The sequence below is a fragment of the Stenella coeruleoalba genome (genome assembly GCF_951394435.1).
Source record: "Stenella coeruleoalba genome assembly, chromosome: 10".
NCBI classification, from domain to species: domain Eukaryota; kingdom Metazoa; phylum Chordata; class Mammalia; order Artiodactyla; family Delphinidae; genus Stenella; species Stenella coeruleoalba.
This window is the reverse complement of record NC_137156.1, coordinates 78008092-78022913: the sequence shown is the minus strand read 5'-3', so window position 1 is coordinate 78022913 and position 14822 is coordinate 78008092. Positions and strand designations below refer to the sequence as shown.

The 14822-nt window shown below is 44.7% G+C and overlaps 1 protein-coding gene across 12 annotated transcripts in view; it reads left to right on the top strand.

Annotated features, from left to right (window-relative positions):
• Positions 1-14822, top strand: part of CADPS (calcium dependent secretion activator) — a 796875-nt gene that overhangs the window by 620795 nt on the left and 161258 nt on the right. For all 12 annotated transcript variants that reach the window (XR_013830018.1, XR_013830019.1, XR_013830020.1 and 9 more), the window contains one exon: positions 8713-8821. Coding sequence is in view for 9 of the 12 variants with exons in the window: in XM_079933010.1 (XP_079789136.1) it covers positions 8713-8821 (109 nt within the window). In the remaining 3 variants the exon portion in view is untranslated. The remainder of the gene's footprint in view (positions 1-8712; positions 8822-14822) is intronic.

Sequence of the window (14822 nt, the reverse complement as noted above, 5' to 3'; positions counted from 1 at the left end):
TCCTCAGAATATCAGCTAACCAACACTTATTGAGCACCTATTTTGTGAAGGGTACATTGATAGGTCATAGAGAAGAACTGGGAGACCTGGTCTCTCACTTCCAGAAGAGGATCTCTTACAGTTCTTTATAGGCAAATAGCAGAAACAGACTCAAGGTAAGTAAGGTTTTAAAAAAAGTGTATTGGAAGGCTCTTGTGGCAGTTCATAGGATTGGTGATAAAAGCTAGTACCCAGAGTAGTTCCAGAAATCCAGGTGGTGGGAACCATGGCCAGTAAGGCAAAATCAGCTCTGACCGTTTTCTGTCTTTGTGTCTTCACTTGAGGACAAAATCTGAGAGAGGGAATTGGATTGGTCCAGCTTGTGTCACACCAGCTTTTCAGAAGGGCAGACCATGTTGCTTTGATTCACAGTGCCACTGAGCTGTCTCCAGTGCAAAATCAGCATGCCATTACCAGAAAAAGAAATGGATGCTGAGTAGGCAAAAACAGCTGATATCTACCCTAAAGAGAGCATGTAAGTGGAGCGACAAGACACATAAAAAAAAAAATACCTAGGAATAAACCTACCTAAGGAGACAAAAGACCTGTATGCAGAAAACTGCAAGACACTGATGAAAGAAATTAAAGATGATACAAACAGATGGAGAGATATACCATGTTCTTGGATTGGAAGACTCAACATTGTGAAAATGACTATACTACCCAAAGCAATCTACAGATTCAGTGCAATCCCTATCAAACTACCACTGGCATTTTTCACAGAACTAGAACAAAAAATTTCACAATTTGTATGGAAACACAAAAGACCCCGAATAGCCAAAGCAATCTTGAGAAAGAAAAACGGAGCTGGAAGAATCAGGCTCCCAGACTTCAGACTATACTACAAAGCTACAGTCATCAAGAGAGTATGGTACTGGCACAAAAACAAAAAAAAATCGATCAATGGAACAGGATAGAAAGCCCAGAGATAAACCCATGCACATATGGTCACCTTATTTTTGATAAAGGAGGCACGAATATACAATGGAGAAAAGACAGCCTCTTCAATAAGTGGTGCTGGGAAAACTGGACAGCTACATGTAAAAGAATGAAATTAGAACACTCCCTAACACCATACACAAAAATAAACTCAAAATGGATTAAAGGCCTAAATGTAAGGCCAGACACTATCAAACTCTTAGAGGAAAACGTAGGCAGAACACTCTATGACAAATCACAGCAAGATCCTTTTTGACCCACTCCTAGAGAAATGGAAATAAAAACAAAAATAAACAAATGGGACCTAATGAAACTTAAAAGCTTTTGCACAGCAAAGGAAACTATAAACAAGACGAAAAGACAACCCTCTGAATGGGAGAAAATATTTGCAAATGAAGCAACTGACAAAGGATTAATCTTCAAAATTTACAAGCAGCTCATGCAGCTCAATATCAAAAAAACAAACAACCTAATCCAAAAATGGGCAGAAGACCTAAATAGACATTTCTCCAAAGAAGATATACAGATTGCCAACAAACACGTGAAAGGATGCTCAACGTCACTAATCATTAGAGAAATGCAAATCAAAACTACAATGAGGTATCACATCACACCAGTTAGAATGGGCATCATCAGAAAATCTACAAACAACCAATGCTGGAGAGGGTGTGGAGAAAAGGAAACCCTCTTGCACTGTTGGTAGGAATGTAAATTGATACAGCCACTATGGAGAACAGTGTGGAGGTTCCTTAAAAAACTAAAAATAGAAGTACCATATGACCCACCAATCCCACTACTGGGCATATACCCTGAGAAAACCATAATTCAAAATGACACATGCACCCCAATGTTCATTGCAGCTCTATTTACAATAGCCAGGACATGGAAACAACCTAAATGTCCATTGACAGATGAATGGATAAAGAACATGTGGCACATATATACAATGGAATATTACTCAGCCATAAAAAGAAATGATATTGAGTTATTTGTAGTGAGGTGGATGGACCTAGAGTCTGTCATACAGAGTGAAGTAAGCCAGAAAGAGGAAAACAAATACCGTATGCTAACACATATATATGGAATCTAAAAAAAAAAAAAAAAGGTTATGAAGAACCTAGGGGCAGGATGGGAATAAAGATGCAGACCTACTAGACAATGTACTTGAGGACATGTGGAGGGGGAAGGGTCAGCTGGGACAAAGTGAGAGAGTGGCATGGACATATATACACTACCAAATGTAAAATCGATAGCTAGTGGGAAGCAGCCACATAGCACAGAAAGATCAGGTCGGTGCTTTGTGACCACCTAGGAGGGTAAGATAGGGAAGGTGGGAGGGAAGGAGACACAAGAGGGAAGAGATATGGGGATATATGTATATGTATAGCTGATTCACTTTGTTATAAAGCAGAAACTAACACACCATTGTAAAGCAATTATACTCCAATAAAGATGTTTAAAAAAAGATTTAAGATGAAGATTTCAAATACTGGAATAAAAAAAAGAAGATACATTAAAAGAGGCAGCTCTGGATTATGGGTGATTCTCCCCTTTGCATGCTTCTCACCTAGCAGAGCAGCCTCCCTTAGAATCACTTATGTTCTGGCCTCCCTCAGTAGACCATGTGCTGTTTCAGGGTCAGTTCTGTTTCCAACTCATCTAGCTGTGCTTCCCTCTTCACCCCACCCCCCCCCCCCCACACACACACACCTTCCAGCTCAGTGTCTGGCATGGCCATTCAGGAAGTGTTTAGTGGAAGAAAGAAGGAAAAGGAAGAGAGAGAAAAAGAGCCCAGGCAATGCTTCACGTGGTTCTGAGAAAGGAAAGATCGTGTGACCTAGAGAGTGGCTGGTGACACCTTCCAAGAGGAAGTGGGGTAAGTGGCCTTGTCATGTAATATGGAGTCTCTCCTCCCACTGAGGTAGCCAGTTACTGGACACAAGACTTTTCTCTGACAATCTTTGAAATGATGAAGTACTTAGAAGATGTCACTGGCCTCTTAACTTTGGGAGAGATTTTAGGGGAGAAAACACTCTTCAGAAAAAAAAAGAGGAATTGTGCTGCAAATATTAGTGAAGCCATGTCTGTACGATACATACTGAACCCAAAAGAAGAGAATGATTGTTCTAGGCCGTGTGACTGGAGCACAGACGTTTTAGGTCCTTCACACTGAGCCTTCTACCAAGAGAAAATAAGAAGCGCTCAGTAGCTACAAAGCAAGCTATGTGCTCACTTCTGAAAATCAGAAAAGGGCATCCAAAGCCTGTCTACAGCTCGGCATTTTTCCTACAAGGATTTCATGAGAGGTTTCACGTACGTGTGATTCTCACTAGCTTTAAAGAGCCCTTGAGGTACACTGGGGACATGCATCCCCCAAATACAACCTTCTGTTTCAGCCTAAATCCAAAGTCTCCATTAACACCTTCTGTGGCCTGCAGAGGTGATATGACAGCCTCACCATCACAAAGGTAATGGGGGAGCCAGGAGGAAAACTCAAGTCTTCTGTTTCCATTTTTGTCCTGTTCACTACAACAGTGTCTACAAGCAGTTTTGGTGGCCTACCTAGAAAATACTGCATCACTTTTAGATTCTTCTCAATTTTTCATCTCTGCTGTTTAAGTGATCACACAGGCATTCTATGAAAATGATAAAGAACAACTTAAGCCCTTTGAAACAACCCCAATGCCAACAGAGTTGCAGGAGAGAAGTTCAAGACCCTCAGTCCTGGCCCAATTCAGGGAAAGCAAAAATATCCCAAGTTGCTTGAAAGAAAGATGACAGCTCAGGCAGTGACCACAGGCGCCCAGCAGCTGCATGCAGTGTTGAATCCAGTCTTACGTACAAATGATTTTCGGTTTCTTTAAGCCACCACACCCTTCCACTGAAATGCAAAAGTGAAAACAGGAGAACCAGTCTGGTCAAATATGGGGAAGGGTGAGGGAGCTGAGGAAGAAAGCAGATTCTCCCCATCCTGCCCCCAGCTCCCCAGCAGCCTCAGAGGGATCTCTGTGGGACAGTGTGAAACCACCACATAGGAGTCATAGCTACCCAAGTGACTTACTGAATGTGCCTTTCTATTCAGGCGCTGGGTCTCATGGAGTGTTTTTTGTAGAGAGCTGGTAACACATAATTTCCAACGTGATTATGAGTTCCGTTAGATTTAATACAAGGAAAATTGTTTGAAAAGCCTAAGGAGAACACATCCAACACCAGTCTCCTCAGAGTTCATCTCCCCTCCCACCCCAGCTGTCTGTCTGTCCGTCTGTCTGTCTCTCTGTCTCTCTCTCTCTGACACACGCACACACACACACACACACACACACACACAGAGAGAGAGAGAGAGAGAGAGAGTTTACATTTCTGTCTGTAATGCAAAACTATTAAATTCTCTCAGGGAGATTTCCTTTTAGAGCTACTACCTTGGGGAACCAAAGACAGGTTATAAATGGGCTTCCTACTAATCAGGGACAAAGGCCACCCTTAGAGGGGCGTTGAGCCAAAGCAGCAATTTCCGTGCTTAAGGATCGAGGCTAAAATGATTATGGATGTGGCTGGAGTCTGCCCTACCGGCTCTGAAGGGAATGAAGCAGTTGCAGGGTGTTTCTCTCCCAGAGACTTCAGTGTTCCTACACAGTGTTCTCCAAGTATGACCCTGGACTGCCTGCACTGGGTGTTTTTTAAAATGCAGAGGGACTTCCCTGGCGGTCCATTGGTTAAGACTCCGTGCTCCCGCAGGGGAGCAGGGGGCACGGGTTTGATCCCTGGTCGGGGAGCTAAGATCCCACATGCCATAGGGTGCAGCCTAAAACGAACTAAGTAAATAGAATGCAGATCCCCAGGGCCATCCAGAAGCGTCTGATGCACAGAAGACTCTGAGATGGAGCTCAGGAATCTGTATGCTTCACAAGCAGCCCAGGAGATCCTGATGCAGGGGGTCCGGTGACCATCTTTGGAGAAACACTGCCTCAGAGGTCATTGTCCCTTTTAAACTGAAGTCTCCCATTCCTTTTCGACCACACTCTCTCAGAGTTTATGTTCTCCAAGGAACTGAGCATCAGAGTAGCTAAACAGATGATTTTGTGCAAATGGCATGACAAGGCCTCTCAGCTGTATTCCTTGAAACCCCAGTATATGCCCTGTGAACATGGCTGCAGACCCTAACACAAGGAGTAAGGAGAAATGGGTCCCCGGCACCCTGAGTCGAGACATTGCTGGGTAAACTCATTCTAAACCACAGGGGCCATGGTAAGGAGCAAATATGTTGATTACCATCGTTAGGAACGGCGACCAAACCATTGTTAATGATGAAGGTGCCAATTCCACGAGCTCCACCCTGAGCTCCCCACCTTGGGTGTGGGAGGAGAGGAGTGGAAGAAGCCAACCCGTCATCCAGACCAGGTTAGAAAGCCTCACCTCCATCATCTTTTTATTCTAAAATATTTTTCTTCTGTGCCCCAAAGATTTCTGTACTGTGTTAAGGACACGGCTTATCCCTATTTCGCATTGGAGGAAACTGAGGCTGAGGCTGGTTAAATGACTTGCTCAAGGTCAATGGCTCATAGGCAGCCTATGTGAATCCTCACATAGGCCTTCTGATGTCTTCCAGGACACCAAGCACTGAGACGGCACTGTGCTCAAGGAGGTTTATACAATGTCCTAGATACAGTGTCCTAGAACTCACACACCTTGCATCAGTTAGAGACAATGTGGTCCCTAAATCATAACCTGTTTCGGATTCCCTAGAGATAATATAATGCACCCAAATTCTGACCGTTCCAGTTTTCAAAAAAATCTAAATCTGAATGAGATAAGATATTGTCTGATAATATAAAACACCTTGTAATACAACAGTTGTCACCCAGAAAACAATATTAAGTTAACTATGAAAGTGAATTGTAAGGCATATAATGAATGATTTATAGGTGAATGAATTATAGGTGAATGATTTATAACTGAATAAATGTTCATTCTTCCCACTCAACTTCACAATGGCCCTAAAGGGCATTTGCATTTATGTTCTGTTTGTAAATGACAACAGTCAACCCGAATTAGCTTAAGTTTTAGAAGAGGAAGAAATATCTTGGTTAGTTCATTAAATTACTAATTAACTAAAGAGTTTTCTGGCATGGCTAGGTCCAGAGCTTAAACAAAGTCATCAAGACTCAGTCTCTCTATCTGCACCATCTGTTGACTGTACTTTCATCTAAACCGACTTCCCCCTGTCAGGCAAGCTTTCTCAATGCAGCACACTCTGGAAGGTCAAGGCTTAAAACAGTTTAGCAGCTCCCAGACCCTTGCTATTCCCTCACACTTCAAGCTCTGTAGAAAGTCTGAGGCTCCCTCCAACCTTGCAGTAATTAGAAATATGCAAAAACAAATCATTTCTTCTCTCCTCCTTTTTTTCCTAAAGTAAGTTGCCAAATTCCAGATTAAAATGGTCCTAATAAACCAATTCGAGTTTTTTTGAGCCCCAAGTTTGCCCGGAACAACTTCAACAGTATCACCAGAAGGGGGCAGCAACATACAGTGCTCCAAGAAGCAAGGACCTGAAATAGAAAAAGGAAAAGTCAGAAAGCCCCAAGCATGTAGTAAGAGTAAATGCCTGAATCTTGAAATAACAGCCTTCTGTCGTGATATTTCTCCGATCTCAAGTAAGTGTCTGCAATCGTCTATTTGGCTAATCATCATATTAACGAACTATATCATCTCGGTGTTGCCAGAGAGGTAAAAAATCATTGCAGAACTGTTCCAGCAATGTCTGTGTTCACTATCATGCCAGGGGGTGTGGGAGATAGGTTGTCCGTGGGATCAGTAGTGGATTGGAGAAACATGTAAATTTGGGAGGGAGAAAACCTCTTTATTGGGTGGTACGTACTCATTTCTCTAGAACCAATCAGACTCAATTAGTGAATGCCCGTTACATGGTAGATTTTGCTCATGGCAAGGGGAATATAACCAAGGTGCATGACTCCCTAGGCCTGCCTTCAAAGGATTTATAATTTGTAGGCAAATACACCTCCTCAGCTACTTTGTGTTAGGATGTTAGTGCCAAATGCATGGCAACTGCTTACGTAAATGCATAAATTGAGTATTTGCTAGGTGAGTGTCGCGCACGGTGTGAAAAGCCCTTCACTGCTCTATTAATCCTCCAGTCACAATAAGACCCAGGTAAAATACAGATGAAGACTCTGAGTTCTATATATGACAGCTTCTGAGAGCTGGGATGGGGCCCCAGGCCTGTGTGACCCCACCCAAAGCTTGCACTCTTAAATCCTCCTTTTTAGAAGAGACTGTTATTCGTTGTTCTGCTTATTACAAAGCGTAATACATGTCCACTTATGAACATACTCTGAGTGGCTTTATGTTTCCCTTGAAGCCCATCAAGACCTTGCAATATAAGGAACAGATTCTTCAAACTATATGCGTGATCAAGAAACCCATGTCGGGCAGAAGTTTTCATCAGGAACCAACAGAGGGCAGCAATAGATAAATCAACCAGTAAAACGTTCTCCCGTGGACTCCCTTTATCTTGCCACTGGGACCTTCAGGCTGAGGACTGTGGGAGATGTGTGCAGGCTTTGAGAGCGCCAATTTCTTACCAAAAAAAAAAAAAAAATCAGACCCATGGAGAAGGAGATAAAAAATGTCCCCCGCCGGGATCAAAGTTCACTTAGGAAATGTCTGTTTTAATAAAGGGAACTAAGAGATGAGGGATGTGGCACTACTTCACTAAGACGTTTGACATCCGTGGATGGTAAATACGCCCCTGAGCTTTTAGCCCGAAGCCTGAAGGAGTCTTGCTCTCCCCCGGGCTCCTTGCAGACAAGCCAGCTGTAGAAATGCTAAGTATCTGCGCTGGGTCTGGATGCACCGAGGCGACAGGAACCTGAAGGCTGGCCTGCAGCTGCAGAGCCCGCGCCCAGCACTGACGTGGGCCGATGCCCGTGTGGGTCGTGAGGGCCACACCAGCGACAACAGCCGTGCCGTCCAGGGCTGAGGATGGCTCTCCCATGACTGGCACCTAGAGATCGAGCATTCATTGCTTGTGACAGCATGTCACTCCTGCACTTGTCTGAGATGAAGGGAAGACTTTTCAAAGTGACCAAAAGCACTCCTTCAGTGGCAAGGGGGAGGGTGGGCTGAGACATGCGGCTCGGTGCTGAGAACTGGCCTGCAAAACGTAAAATACTGAAAGAAACGGAGGGCATAAATAAATGCATAAAAGTCTAGTCTCTAACTTCTGACCGAAAGGCCTGGGTCAAGTCTGAGAGCTTGACAGTCTCAGTCAGAGCCAGGGCCATAGTCATATCAGGTAAAAGCTAAAAGATTGCTGCTATGCAACCAGTTTTGACCCACCCAAATGTCAGTTTCGTGTAGCTCAGCCCAATTAAACTAGCAGCAGTAATGATAATAGCTAACTTTTGTCCAGCACTTCCTAAGCATCCGGGAAAGATGCTAAATGCATTCTACTTATGAACGCATTCAATCCGCACAATAAGCCAGTGAGAAGGTAGGTTCTCAGATTATATCCATCTACAGATCATCTAACAGGACCAGAGAAGTGTTTTAACTTGCTCCAAGTCACACAGCCAGGAGGTGGAAAAACTCAATTTGAACCCAGCTCCTGAGCGCAGGGCCTCAGGGGAAAGGACAGGCTTGAACACGGAGGGTTTTTTTTTCAAGGAAAATGGGCTCTAGAGAACCAACCTCACAATCTGTGCTTTTCTTTTTTAGGTGAGTCAGTACACGTTTGCCATGTGCAGTTACCGGGAGAAAAAAGCGGAGCCTCAGGAACTTCTCCAACTGGATGGCTACACTGTGGATTACACGGACCCCCAGCCAGGTACCCGCCCACCCGCTAGGCTGTGAACCCATAAAAATCTCCCCCTTCCCACGTGAACATTCAACTAGCATTTTCTGGGCACTTCCTCCCTGTTGGACACTAAGCCACGTGGATGAGTAAATGCCATTCCAATCAAGGGCTTTGTTTTGACTCAAGGGATCCTCATAAAACCAAAATGAAAACAGAATACGTTTTTCTTCTATGTAGCTGTGCCCATATCAAATTTGTACTCCCCCCTAGAATGTTCAAAAGAAATTCCTGAAAAATAAGTCCTACATGTTCACCAACGACTTTGTGTGCATGTGCGTGTGTGCGTGTGTGTGTGTGTATGTGTGTCTTGTTCACCAGTGATGTGTGGGCTTGGCAGGTATTGCGTCTCCACGTCCAAATAAACCTGTCCTGTACGTACACATTTGTTAACTACAATTCAAAGTTAGCTGATGGTACTTGAAAAGAAAGTCCTCGCTAAATGGTTTTTTTCCTAAAAAGACACTAATCTACAGTGTAGATATCCAAGCTCCTCAACCTTATGTAACTAAGAACCACACAAACGGTAGTGTTTCTCGTAAGTTCTACATTGCATAAGTTCCACATCCTGCCCCCTCACACCTCTCCCCCCACCCATTTTATCTTCTTCCCAGAAAGAGATGAATAGAAATCCGCCTCAAGGAACCTTCAGAATGGGGGGGAGGGGTGGTGCGAAATCATTTCAGCATATTAATGAGCAACAGGCACCAACAGCCCTCTCCCAGAGAAGTTTATTTTTATGCCAAATCTGCACAAGGAAAGCATTTCCAACCATACTGCATTATTTGGCCCAAAACCTTTTTTTCTACTCCCATATTGCTCTTCCACATGCAACAAAATACACATAAAGGAAAAACAGAGTCTGAGAGAAGATGGGGTGTTAACCTGGAAAGGTGTGGCTGGGAAGACCTCTGGCCCAGCCCACTTAGGAAAATTAGCAGTGGGCTTCAGAATCCCAACCCGGAGTGCTTTGGACCAGCCCCGCCTCCTCAGACTTCTGTAGATAATTAGCATCCTGCCAGAGCACAGTGATACAGAGCTGACCACGTAAGACATAAACGAAAGGCTCTGCCTGGAAATCCCTCCTCATCAATAGAACCTACAAGTTTGAGCCAAGTTCGTGCAACAACTCATGGAAAGGATGTGGCCCCTGTACTAAGAAAGCAGCCCTCGTGGCATTCTGTGATGGTTTGTGGTCTCAAACCATTGAGTTCCCTTCAAAGAAACAGAGTCCCTCTTTCCTAAGACCTATATTTTCAAGTGGGAGACTCAAGGACCAATATGAGAAGGAAAAACAATACCATCTTATGACACTACCTTCTTTTAGGCCAGTTTACTATTCCTTTCCTCTACGTGATGGCATTTGGATTTTACCACAATCCACCAATTATATGGGACCCGGATTATCATCTCATTTTGTAAAGGAAGAAGGAGAGCTGGGACTTGGGGTCTAACCCATCACACCCTCTGGCAGCTGCAGTAAAACATAGCTCTGGTACAGCTATAGCAAAGCTAGAGTTGTTATTTTATCATTCAAATGCAGAATTCTCTTCCTACAGTGGGGAGGGCAGGAGTGGGGAGAAAGCTGTTCTGTCTACATGCAAAAGGGGTAACTGTGCGTATGTATTATAAAAGCTTCTCTTCTTTTTTTCACATTGATCCCATGGGATATAATTTATAAATTCCTTTACCAAGGATGTCAATGGAAAGTAAAGTGATTATATTCTTGAGAATAATAAGCAGAATCCTCTCTGCCTTTCCGTGTGCCAAGTCCTAGTTATTTTCAAAGCAATGTTTGATTGAAAATGGAGATTCAGATACTCCCAATCGTCATGAGAAAAGTCTAACCCAGAATTTCTTAAAGAGTGCTTATGGAAAATAGGAGTTCCTGGACCCCAAACCTAACCAAGAACCAGAAAGGGGAGGGCAGAATCCTATTTCAATAGGCACTCTAGGGGATCCTTATGTATAGTAAAGTTTGCCAGTTGGAGATCAGGGTAATGCACAATTTAGCCAGTGTCTTCAGAGATTTGTGGAGTCTCTCCCTCTGCTCCCTGAAAGGTGAGTGTGCACCTGGAGCAGGACTTCTGGGTCCATCTGTCCCCCCTCTCCTCTCGGCTTTATCCTGGTTGTCAATGGAACCAACTGGTGGAGATGTTTATGGGGCAGGTAGCCTTGTAGCATGGACATCCTTGCCTTTGTACCAGCCTGAGATCCAGCACTCATCCAGACATAATCACTTGCTCTAAATCAACTCTACCTGTTCAGGGTCCTTGAAAGATTGGTTTGGGGAACTGGTATATAAGTGTAAGTAAGTTTTACATTCAGGGCCATCATTTTAATCAAAAGATGAAAACACGACACTTTACCTTTCCCTGGGTATGGTTCGAAGAGTACGCAACGATCTCTCAATTCCTATTAGATCGAGTAATTAAGTCTTCAAATAGGATATTCATTCAGAATAATTCAGTGGCACAATTTAAACAACTAAATTAAATCTTTGACAACTCAACTTTACCGTAATAAACAGACCACGTCCATGTGTGTTGTTGGAACGGCAGTCCCCAGCCAGGAGCTGGCCCACATTCCTTGCCTGGTCTGCCTCCATCCGTTCCCAGACGTGTCCTCTTGTTCTTGACAGGTCAGTACCTGTGGGGTATCCCGTGGAGAGCCCAGGCACTGTCACACGTTGCATTTTGCAGATGCTGTCCCCGACAACTGCTGCCTTGCCCAAGACAGCTGCCTAGGAGCACGTGTTGATGTTCACATTGCCTTCTCCTTCCTTGGTTTTCTTTCAGCTAGTTTCTCTGCTCTCTCCTCACCCTCAATGGTGTGTCCTTGGTCTCCCGCGCTTCCTGGAAAAGCTCTGGTGCTCTCCGCTGCTGTCACTGTCCTTGCTTGTGCTGCTATAGATGTTTCTGTTTGCCCCACTCCCTCCACGATTAGGCTTCACTCTGTTGTGAATAACTGATCCTCTGCGAGCAGTTACTGTGTGCAAGGCATGCTGTCCGGCTCTGCAGCAGTCCGGCACAATGCTTATGGTCACCAGCTCTAGAGTCAGACAGCCCGGGCTAGAAGCCCAACTCTGATGCTTACAGCTCCACTTTGTGTTTGTGGGATAGTTAGCTCCTTCTCTGTGACTCAGTTTCCTCATTTATACAGTGGGAATAAGAGTACTTGCTTCCCAGGGCTGTTGGGAGGATTAAATAAAAAATCTGAACACTTAGCATCTTTCCATCTCTACCTCTCTACTTCCCGAGGCAGCCCCATGAACTGACTTTCTGACTGTAGCTCCAGGAACACAGTGTCCCTATTCCCAGCTGTGGGCCCTGGCAGACGGGAGGTGGTGGGGCAAGGAAAAGGACCCATCCAGTGATGTCTAGCCTGCAGATCACCTACGGTATCATAGTAGCTTATCCCGAAGGTTACCATGAGACTAGACTACGGGAGCTCTACTGACCCCACTCTTCCTTTTAGCTCCTTGGTACCCACTTTTCAGGGGTTAAAGCATCCCTCAAGGCTCTTCTTCCTCTCTCACCCTGCAGAATTTTCCTTCTTATGGTTGTATCCATTCATTTCATCAGGTTTTCCCAGCTTGCTAACTGTACATCATCCTATCCAAATCACACATTTTAAAACTCTCTGTAAGAAATGAACCAAAATATTCCTTCATAATCATAACCACCATAATGGTGCACCACTAGACCCTTCATATAAAGATGATGCTATTTATTGTTCTAGAATCCCTGGTAATTCTAAGTGCAAAACTACCAACACATACCCACTCTTGTGGAATAGACATTAGAATTAACGTTGTCACCAGAAATCTTTTCCAATGCAAATGTCATACAGGTTAGTGACTGGGCCTTGTTGGAAATTTAGGGATGCTAATCACTCTGTTTACTCCCCTTTCATCTTTAAACTGATAACTGGTGGTGGTGGGGAGGGGAGGAAGGATGAGGAGCCTGAGGAAATATGAAGCTTTATTTATGGACAGACAGTCCCAGTAACCACAAAATACAGGCTTTTGGAATATGTTGACAGACACAATGTCTCTCTGGCCTGAGACCAAAGAGAGGCTTCTGCCTACTTCTCTCTAAATTTTAACCTTGAGAACTGCCTGTGGGACAAAAATGGGTCTGTAGAGCATTCATTCATCCAACTTGTATTTGTTGAGTTCCTACTCTATGCCATGCACTGTTCTAGGTACCAGAGATGCAGCAGTGAACAAAAGAGACAAAAACTCCCTGTCTTTAGGAAGTAAATTATATAATTTGTTAGAGGTGGTAAGAGCTACGGAGAAAAATAATACAAGAGAAGAGAGGTGAGTAAGGAGAGGTAGAGGTCAGGGAAGGCCTGAACAAGCATGTGACATCTGAGCAAAGACACAAAGGAGGTGAGGATATCTGGAGGAAGAGTTCCATGCACAGGCAATGTCATGTGCAAAGGTCCTGAGGTGAGAACACACCTGGAATGTTCAAGGGGCAGCAACAGGCCAGCATGGCCATCATGACTTGGGTGCATACAGGGGCACGTGAGAGAGAGAGTAGTAGGAGAGGATGGTAGAAGTAGTGAAGAGTCAATTCATGTGGGGCCTTGCAGGCCCTGTCAGAACCTAGACTCTTCCTCTGAGTGAAATGCAGAGCTACTGGTAGGTTTTGAGCAGAGGGGTGGCATGACCTGACTCTTACGCTAAACCGATTACTCTCGCCCCCATCTGGAGAATCAAGTTTAGAGAGTGAAGATGGAGGCAGATGGATCAGATAGGAGGCTATTGAAATAATCTAGGTGAGAGATGAGCATGGCTGAATTCAGGGTGGAGGCATTGGAGAAGGCAGAATGGGTCAAATTCTGTTCTGACGTCCTGAAAGTAAAGCCTTCAGAATTTCATTGGAATGGGCAGTGAGAGAAAATCAGGAGTCAGAAAGGACCCCGAGGTTGTGGACTTGAGCACCCAGAAGGATGAGGTCAGCTTTACTGAGATGGAGAGGAGGTTTGGGGGAAACACCAGGAGTTCAGTGTTGGATGTGATAGATTTGGGGTCTCTTTCAAATATCCACGTGGAGAAGTCAAGAAACCCACTAGATGTTCAGGTCCGCTGTTCAAGGGAGGTGTCCAGTGTAGAGCTAGAAATGTAGAGACCATGAGCATATCCATGGTATTTGACACGATGGCCATCACGATGGGGGATTGGGTGTAGACGAAGAAAAGAAGAGGTCCAAGGACAGAAGACCAGGATGCTCCCATGTTTAAAGGTCAGGAGGAGGAGTGAGAGGAGGAGGAACCAGCAAACAAGACTGAAAGCAGCAGCAAGGGAAGGAGGAAGAAAATCAGATGACCTGGAGCCAAGTGAAGAAAACCTTTCAAAGAGAATGGAATGAGTTGACGGATGGAACAAAATGAAGCCTTTGAGTTCATCATCGGACTTAGCATCGGGGAAGTAATTGGTGACCTCGACAAGTTTCACTGGGGCTGCAGCCCGATCAGAAGGGCTTTAGGGCTTTAAGAGGAGAGAGACCCTTGCTACTTGAAGTGTGGTCCTCCAACTGGCACCATCAGCATCATCTGGGAGCTTGAGTAGAAATGCAGGATCTCAGGTTCTAGCCCCACTTACTGAATCAGAAGCTACATTTTAACAAGATGCCCAGAGAATTCACATGTGCACCAAAATTTGAGAAGCCCTGGTAGAGATCCACTTACACTGTAAAGAGAAGAACAATAGGGCAGTAGCTCAAGGGAGAAATGGGGGTCAAGAGATGTTTTCGTTGTCTGGTTTGTTTGTATTTAAAGATGAGAGAGGGCTTCCCTGGTGGCGCAGTGGTTGAGAGTCCGCCTGCTGATGCAGGGGACGCAGGTTCGTGCCCCGGTCTGGGAGGATCCCACATGCCGCGGAGCGGCTGGGCCCGTGAGCCATGGCCGCTGAGCCTGTGTGTCCGGAGCCTGTGCTCCGCAACGGGAGAGGCCACAACAGTGA